Raw genomic sequence first — 9,272 nt, forward strand, 5'->3', positions numbered from 1 at the left:
CCCCCACCATAATCCTCATGCCAGTTAAAATTGACTACAATGTGCTCCCTTAAATGCCGTGAATGATTTATTGTTTGAAATTTTTAACCTAAATATTCATGACCTGTTTAATAGATAGGAAACTTGACTAAATTAAATTCTATTAAAGTCAATATTTATTAATTTTCCCTTGCTGACATTCACTGCTTCTACGAACTGCAAACAGAGAGGAGCTAGTTTACAAAACGACAGCGATCTAAGCGATTTGGTCGCTATTTTTAGCAACTTTTCCAAGCAGCTATTTAAAAAAATGGACTATAATTCCCACTTAAAAACATACAACATGGGTGTTTTGCATCTGATAAGAAAGGAGCTTGGCGGAAGGCAGTCGCAAATGGAATTGCATTGAACATTGCCAAAAACATGGTGCAAAACATTTAAACGTTGCAAAAGCAGTGATTTATTTAACCAGCCTCCATCCATCTTGGTCTTTTTCCTTTTTGGCCCACACCTGGTAGCAAACCAGGGTCCATCTGGTTCAAGTCGAGACAAATCCGAGACAAAAAAGACAAGGCCTTATGTACTGAACCACTGTAAGCGTTGACGATCATAAGGATGTTCTGGAGAAGACCTTAGGCGTTAGTTTTGGTCAGGGAGAGTGGTCGTTTCCCAGAGTATTTGGGGGTTCTGTGTCTTGCTCAAGCAGCACAACCTGAGATCTCTACAGCCACCACCCACAGCCTTCAGCTAAAGTATTTTGGTCCGTAACGTATGCCTTTTTGCTTCATAGCAAAAGCCATCCAGGGTCTTTTGGGTGTCCCGTAGAAGACGAGATGCAGTAGTTTTGGTCAGAGAGAGGAGGCGGTCATGTCCCTCAGCATTTGGGGGTTCTGTGATCCTGCTAAAAAAAAACAGCATTTCTCCGACAACCACCCCCTGCCCGTAGCTATCTGCGTTTTTGGTTTGTAGCAGAAGCTGTGAAGGCTCTTTGGGGTGTTCTGGAGAAGACTTTATGCAAACGTTTTACTCTGAGTGGGTGGTGTTTTTTCCCCAGAGCGTTTGGGGGTTTTGTGCCTTGGTCAAGTGACCTGGCATCTCTCCGGCAACCACACCAGCTTTTAGCTGTCTATGTCCTTAACTTCTCCCTCTTAGGTTCATAGCAAAATCCATGCAGGGTCTTTGGGATTTCCTGGAGAAGACGAGATGGTAACATTTTCGTACAAGCCAGTGGTGCCGTTACCCAGAGTATTTGGGGGTTTGTTGCCTTGCTCAAGGGAAACTGGACAATGTTCTGGATCAACCTGGCATCCATTGTTCTTTGTCCTTCTGTCGAGGGTCTTTTGGATGTTGGTTTAGGAGAAGTTCAAGGTTTTAGTCTGAGTGAGAGGTATCATGTACCAGTGCATTTGGTAATTTGGTGCCTCGCTCTTAGCCAAATGGGCACTGAAACGAGCAAGAAACAAGCTGGCATCTTGTACCAAACTCTATCTGTCCTGGTCTATACTTTTTGCCTGTTTGACAAGGCCGTATAGATTGCCACTGTAAGCATATTTGCACCTGGTATGTTCTGGTGTAGTCACCAAGATGAGATGCTGGGCAATGACATTGCGTTAGTTTCTTGAATGGCAAATCTGTCTCTTGTTTTTGGTGGCTGTGTGCAAGTCGCACAAATGTCATGCAAATGTACGTTCCTGACAAAACAATGTCTGGAAACTCCTCTGGGTCTCCTGCTGTTGACTTACTGTTGGTGTGCTGTCAATGTTTTGATTGAAGTCTTGTTGATTTGCAAAGGTTTGCAGCACATTGTCCTCTTTGCCCTCCGTCATCTTCCTCGCAGCGTTCCAATCTTGGCACTGGGGAAAGATGCGGGGCTGGTTCCCATTATGGCGGGAGTCACACTCGCCTTTCTTGTCCCAATTGGAAACAGGCTATCGAGAACATTAAGTTGACTGGGACAAAAGTCAGAACCCGCATGTGAGGCTGAAATAAAAGACAGCTTACGTCCATCAAATGGACTTGACACTAACAGATAGGGACACCTTTAAAGATTTTCTTTGTGTCATGTGGTTTTCTGCATTCTTTAGCGGTAGCGCAAAGTGATAGATCATCAAGACAAATTCTTACAGTACTAAAAGCAAGCACATAATCTTTGCTCGCCAAACTAAAACAGATTTATTTTTGTTTTCTCTGTGGTCAGCTTTAGCTTCATTTTTAACGACACATCTGAAGAGCATCATGTTTGCTCACTTACAATTATAAATTAGATTTTAAAAAGTCACTTTCGAATAAACTAAAAGCTAATACAGGGTCGTAAAACGCCATAGTCCACCACTAACCTATGCTAATGCAGTAGTAAAGTCATAATCAGCGTAACACCACCCCAAAATCATGTTCAATCGCTAATTTTATTTGGCAAAAAAAAAAGACAATTTATTACGCTGTCATTTTTAAAAATGATACAGACACATCGCCACCAGCCAGCTGTGCACATCGAAATTAGCACTCACGCTAACTCCTCCAACAACACACATGGGCTTTAATACTACAAAAGCAAGCAACTGTTCATATCATCTTCCCAAAGTTTTACGAAGGTCGAGAGCCATGATTGATGCATTCAATAAAACAATAAGTTGACTATGCAGTGCAGTATGAGGCACAAATGAATCTACATGAAAATGTACCTACATGGTTGACCAATGCAATACAGCAATACATTTTTAACAAAATAGGCTGACTCAAATATATCTAACCTAACTATTTTCACTCGTTATTGTCTAAAAAAATAAAATAAAAAATCATGCAGGCTTTTAATCTAGAGGCAACATAATGCTGAACAGTTCCCACGGAGTAAGGAAGCGCTGGCGTTTAACAACACTTCTCAGACAGTTCAGGTGAGTTCATACATTGTTTTTCCTCAAGCTATTTTCAACACTTCAAATTGTTTAATAATGCATGAAAATAACACACCAATAGTATCGATCTGTGAAAATACAGGGTTTCTACTCGACGGCGACGATATGTTTCTCTCATTGAAATTATTATTATTTTTTTCTGGTAACAGTCCCACTTTATTTGTTTGTCATTATGGCTTTTTTGTTCGGTCCTAAAAACTGAAATAGATTATTAAAAAAAAAAGACGTATGAAGATGTAATTTTGCTGAGAAAGTTGGACGTTTAGCTGCATATTTGATAAAGATATTTCATTTTAGGGTTTACAGTCATCCCCCTCCATCGCTGGGGTTAGGTTCCAGACCACAACTGCAATAAGTAAAATCTGCAATATGGAACTACCCTATTTAAATATGCTCTAGATGTGTTTTTATAGCATTTATAGCACTTAAACATTTTGAATCTTTAAACACAAGAGCAATAAATAACACAAAATAATGTACAAACACTATTGGGAAAAAAAAAGAGTAATAACACAAACAAATCCTCGTTGTACCGGGAACACAAAGCGTGAACCGTGATACAGCATGTGATTGCTGTACCACTGACCATCTCACCTTGAAATTGTAGTAAAGTACAATTATTATTATTGTTAGTTTGGCCTTAATACACCTTACATGTACTGTACATAACTGTAGTTTTTATGGTCTTTAATGTTAAAGACAAAACTGAGTGTGCTTTTATTCTAAAGAGTGCAACGATGTACAAATGTGCATTGTTTTGCTTTGCAGGGGAGTGTGGGGGGGGGGGGGGGGGGCAGACTCCTCTTCAACCCCCCACCCACCACAGCTCACAAGAGCCAGCATTCATGGCTCCCTGCAGGGGGTCAAGGTCCATTACAATGGGCAAAGATCACTGTGCCCTAAAGTTTTTTTTGTTGAGCCCCCCCCCCCCCAATTGTGCCGCCTCGCTGCCATGTTGATTGCGAAAGGGGCGCACGTTCATTAGGGAGGTCATTAGCAGAGTCACGAACACTGGGGGAGCATGTTCGCCACTGCGTGGAGACACTTATCTGCCGGCTAAACAAATACAAGCGGGGTCCATCTTGGTGTCACTACGAATGGACAACAAGAATGCTGTGCTTAGGGGAGCGTGATAAGAGGAGGGAGTCGATCTCGTCATTGTTATTCTTGTTACACTCTCATCCAAAAGCGTCTTCGTAAAAACGTACCCGTGCAAAACTCGAGGTGCGTTTGTATCTTTGTTACAATACACAAGAATTGCGACTTTTCGGACATTGTGGCGATATTTACATATTGCTAATGGATCCAGTTGTGGCCATTGTGTCTCCTAATTGAGCGCCAATTACCGTCATTAGTCTGTTAGCATGTTTTGATAAAGGACTTAAGTAGCCGGGCTGGGATAGCGATCACTTCTGTCTGCCGCCAGTAATATGCAAATGAGCCCAGCACTAATCCTGGCATCAGTCTATGGGAAAGTACTCAATGCTAATCAACAGTTAGCAGACAATTAGTTTTTATTAGTTAATCAAGGGGTACATGTTCCAGACCCACCCGCAAAAGGTGAAAATCTGTGATATAGGGAGACAAGACATTTCTCAGGTTATACCCCTCCGAAAAGCTTTAAGCACATTTAAACATTCAAACACACTTTAAAGTCATATTAAAACACCGAGATGTTCAACAAAACCATAATTCAATCTAAAAAAAAAAGTGCACTAGCTTAAAGTTTAGACGGATAAACGGGAATAGGCATTCTGCTATTGTGCTCATTTATAAACCTTTAAACAACTGCTACTTTAACACACACAGAGCAGCAACATTTACAAACTGAGCACTCAAGTATATACAGTTCTTCCTCTGCTCTATGGGAATAACTATTACTGGGGCTCAGTTTTGGACCTTCTCTGCCTTGTCGTCTTGTTCTTAATTATGCTGCATTTGTTCCAGTAAACCTTGTGGCAACGTGTTTCTCCGCTGAAGTTGCGCTGCTCTAAATTCAGAGTTGCTCGTGCACTGTAAAAACCCATAAATGATTGCTAAAGAAGCCACGTTATAGTCCGGGTACGCATGATGAATCGTGATATACAGCAGCTTGGGAACACTATACTGAATAAAGTCCCCCAAAATCGGGATCTTTCGGTACATTCTGAGAATTCTTTTTGGATTACATTACAACATTTCTGTCATGTTCTCCAGCACAAAAGTCATTCTTACAATCATCCGTTAACATCATACCATTCAATGACTTTATTTAATAAAAACACAGAGTTACATAAATGCCAGCCTGGTCCTATTTGCCAAAAAGAACGCTACTTTAGCCATTATCCATGGTTTAACAAAATGCTAAAAATTGCGGTTAGGTACATACTTGGGAGATCCAGTGATGTTGGAAATGAGATGAAAAAAACGTCAATTTACTGCTAGCAATAAATTGTCTTGAGAAATTCTTAAATAAACAAAATAATGTATGCAATAAAACAAAACATCTTAGAGAACATCTAAGAAACATGCCACTTTGTCTTCTTTTTAGGAAAGTTCAACATCAATCGTTTGTCTTTTTTAGAAACATGCCACATCAATAGTTTGTCTTCTTTTTAAGGAAGTACAATGTCAATAGTTTTTTTAATTTAATTTTTGAATTTTTTTTTTTTAGGAAAGTACAACATGGGTCGTCTTTTTAGGAACGTGCCAGATACATTGTCTTCTTTTTAAAGAAAGCGCAACATTAATAGTTTGTCTTCTTTTGGAAAAGTTCAGCATCAATAGTTAGTGTTCTTTCTAGGAAAGTGCAACGTCCATATTTAGTGTTTTAGTAAAGTGCAACATTATTCATTCGTCATCTTTTTAGGAGAATACAACATTTTAAGAAAGCGCCCCACATAGTTTGCCCCAGATCTTTTTAAGAGAGTGCAACATCAATACTTTTTTTTCTTTTGAGAAACTGCAACATCAATAGTGCAGTATATGTTTTTTGTTGTTGTTGAGGAAATTAAGCATGGCAACAAGTGCACCAGTAACAGTTAGACCTACATTTGTGATTACTTTGCCAAGAAAAATGAATTTGAAAAGTTTTTTTGCAGCCCCACTTAACCTCCCCCCCCCCCCCCCCCCCCCCCGCCCCCCCCAAGACAGCTTACCATCCTTTCTCTCTCCCCGCTGAGAACTAATAACTGATGGTAATTACATTTAATGAGATCATGGGGTCGTCTTCAGGGTGCACTCTGGCAAATTGCTCTCGGCATGAGGTCTGAGGTGGGGGGCGTCGGAGTGTTCGGGGCCCCAGATTGTTTTTGGGAGTCCGACACGCAGCAAAACACGCCATTGTTATCATTATTCTCCCGCCGTTTGTTTCTCCAGCGGGGAAAAGCGCACATTGGTAGCGCTGTTGTTGGCTCTTTTGCAGCATTCCCTACTTCGGGGGGACTTCGGGTGGTGACTCAGCGTCTTAGCTAATCCATTAACAACTAATTGTCTCCTCCTCCCTCGCTATTTGGACAAACAGCCCAGTAGGAGAGGGGCCAGGATGGTGGGGGGGATGCCAGAGGGGGGTTCAAGCTGGAGCCTTATAAAAGTGCAAGAGGAGCCCGGTCACTGTCACTTGTTGACGTTTGGATTTTTGTCAGCTGCTGCCAAGACGACAGACCACAAGTCATAAAACCCGTCTCGTGTCGTCCTGACCTCGTTCGATTTGCCCTCGATTTTGTCGGCCATGTTGCCCGGCGTGTGGATGGCGAGCCTGTGTCTGTGCTTCACACTGGCCGAGGCGCACATTTGGGCGTGGATGCTAAACATGCCGCACAGTCCGCCCAAAGACGGGGCCGCTGCGCTGCGGGATGTTGCGCCCCCTGCCAGAGCCACCACGGTAGGACTTATTTTGTTGTTGTTTTCAACTTTACAGAAGGTTTGACAAAAAATCTTGAACACTCGTCACTCTTGTCCACAGGCGGCGTGCGACCACGACAGGGCCTGTGTGCGAGGTTTCTCCTGCGACCGCCACTTTGGCCTATGCGTGCCCCTCCGCGGGGAGGGGCACTACTGCCGCAGGGACACCCAGTGTGTGCGGGGCCTCAGCTGCATGTTCGGGAAGTGCCACCGCAGTATTCCCAATGGACAAGAGGGTGAGCGCCCGCTTCTCAATCTCCTACACTTAATAAAAGTAGTTGATTTCCTTATATTGTCTTTTATTAGCTTTTTATACAAATTTCCGGGTCATGTAAACCAGACCAATAGGGGTTATGCGCAACCAACCTGCTTCCTTTTACCCAGGTGCTCGGTGCAAAGTGGACCGGGACTGCGGGGCGTCCATGTGCTGCGCCCGCCACCACGGCGAGCGCGTGTGCAAGCGGAGGCTGAAGCGCGGCGACGGCTGCTACGTGCCCGACGGCGGCCTGGCGTTCAGCATCAACCAGATCTGCCCGTGCGACGAGGGGTTGTTGTGTCGGGAGAATGCCGTCCCGCGCAGGAGAGAGTGAGTACTGCAACAGTACTGCAAGAGTAAAACGCAACATTTAGAAAATGGGTCTTGAAGTGGACCATTTTGAAAACACTGAATGATGCATCTTTACTGAAATGCAGGCAAGCGTGCTGTAAAATGTTGCCGCACAGGGCTGTTGTGTGTTAATGAAGTCTACTTTTACAATGACCGGCAGATGTACAGGTGAATGAATGAATTTATCTGGAACATGCAGAAGCGGCAAAAGTACTCACAGTCTGTACTTGAGTAGAATTACAGATTTAAAAAAAAAAAGACTGATAAAAGTACTGATTTCAACTCCTTTGCTTAAGTAGAAGTTGACAAAAATTAGAGTTTCGGAAATGTACTTAAGTATAAACGTAAGGGGAAAAAATACCCTTCACTGCACACAGAATAGATTTCCTCTTTCATTAACTTGCATAGTGCTTCTACTGAAAAGAAATTGAATTTCTGGACATGCTGTCAAAATGTGTTACCATAGCCTTGTTAACTGACCATGAAAACAAATATGAAATTAGCTCATGATAACAGCAGAAATTATTTTGTCAAAGTAAGAAGTAGAAAGTACACATACTGTATCTGTTTTCAAATGTAGGGGGTAAAAGTTAAAAGTTGTCAAAAAAAACAAAACTTAAGTAGACCTAATATACTGATACCTGTAAAATCTACCAGGACTCAAATATTTGTTACTCATTACCACTCTCAACATCTGATAGGATCCAGTATAAACAAACAAACAAGTCAAACAATACTAAAAGTAATACAACTAAGTAACTAACAAAACTATTTAAAGGAGTGGGAAGAGACATAAACTCATTTAATCCTCCTGTTTCTCCACAGGTCATTTGGAAAAGGAAATGTCCTCTCCTGTCTTCACACAGACGTGTACAAATTCTCACATCCATAAAAGAAATTGTCCTAACATGCTCATGTATACAGTACATAGAATATTTGCATACATACATGTTTAAAAATACTAGAAAAAGAAAAGTAAAAATCAATAAATCTGTGAGCGCCCTGTGAATTCCTTAACCAAATATCTGGAATGGATTAAAGACATTGTTGTCTCTTTGCAAAAACTCTCATTTTTACTGGCTTATTCACGTCGAGGTGGCCTAACTTCCACTTTTTTGTCTTCCAGGAGGGATTTTGTATACCAGGCGGAGCGCACAAGCTGGACGTGCCAAGTGCCCAAACACTAACACCGAGCTTTATATCAATTACTATTTATTGACTCCATTGTACAGAATTGTGTATATGAAATTTGTGTCGTTTTCTACATGTTTGTATAGTTTCTTTTTATGTTTTTAACTTGAAGCACTACAATGACCTGTTGTCATCATAACACGTTTGCTGTACTCCAATAGAACCAATAAAGAACTGAAAGTGTGCCGTAATAAGCCTGTCAGGTTTATTCTGGAAACCTCCAGATACTTGCACCAAACAGAGACTGGAGACAAAGAAACACAACCTGAGCCAGCGCACCAAGGTTTTCCAACGTATGTTTCCACTTTTATTACAGCTTGAGTAGGTGGTATTACAACCCCAATTCCAATGAAGTTGGGACATTGTGTTAAACATAAATAAGAACACAATACAATGATTTGCAAATCATGTTTGATCTATATTTAATTGAATACACTACAAAGACAAGATATTTCATGTTCAAACTGATAAAATGTATTGTTTTTAGCAAAAAATCATTAAGTTAGAATATTAGGGCTGCAAAACGTTCCAAAAGGGTCATGTTTACCACGGTGTTACATCACCTTTTCTTTGAACAACATTCAATAAATGTTTGGGAACTGAGGACACTAATTGTTGAAGCTTTGGAGGTGGAATTCTTCCCCATTCTTGCCTGATGTACAGCTTCTGCTGTTCAACAGTCCGGGGTCTCTGTTGCCGTA

General features: G+C 41.5%; 1 protein-coding gene across 2 annotated transcripts; it reads left to right on the top strand.

Moving 5' to 3' along the window:
- Nucleotides 1-6,082: 6,082 nt before the first annotated feature.
- LOC133469539 (dickkopf-related protein 3-like) lies at nt 6,083-8,754 on the top strand. 2 transcript variants are annotated; one of them, XM_061756743.1, is made up of 4 exons: nt 6,086-6,753; nt 6,835-7,009; nt 7,158-7,359; nt 8,507-8,754. In XM_061756743.1, the coding sequence occupies exons 1-4, from the start codon at nt 6,601-6,603 to the stop codon at nt 8,565-8,567; spliced, it is 591 nt and encodes a 196-aa protein (XP_061612727.1). In that variant the 5' UTR covers nt 6,086-6,600; the 3' UTR covers nt 8,568-8,754. The 2 variants fall into 2 exon arrangements, with proteins under 2 accessions (XP_061612728.1, XP_061612727.1); XM_061756744.1 differs by lacking the exon at nt 8,507-8,754 and having other exon boundaries at nt 6,083-6,753; nt 7,158-7,363.
- The last annotated feature ends 518 nt before the right edge of the window (nt 8,755-9,272 follow it).

Source organism: Phyllopteryx taeniolatus, chromosome 19, assembly GCF_024500385.1.
Source record: "Phyllopteryx taeniolatus isolate TA_2022b chromosome 19, UOR_Ptae_1.2, whole genome shotgun sequence".
NCBI classification, from domain to species: Eukaryota; Metazoa; Chordata; class Actinopteri; order Syngnathiformes; family Syngnathidae; genus Phyllopteryx; species Phyllopteryx taeniolatus.

What these genes read in the sequence shown, in the direction of transcription:
- LOC133469539 (XM_061756743.1), top strand. Translation starts at nt 6,601, where the DNA reads ATGTTGCCCGGCGTGTGGATGGCGAGCCTGTGTCTGTGCTTCACACTG. An exon ending in CCCCTGCCAGAGCCACCACG is followed by an intron (nt 6,754 to 6,834) that starts GTAGGACTTATT and finishes TCTTGTCCACAG; the next exon opens with GCGGCGTGCGACCACGACAG. An exon ending in GCCGTCCCGCGCAGGAGAGA is followed by an intron (nt 7,360 to 8,506) that starts GTGAGTACTGCA and finishes TTTGTCTTCCAG; the next exon opens with GAGGGATTTTGTATACCAGG.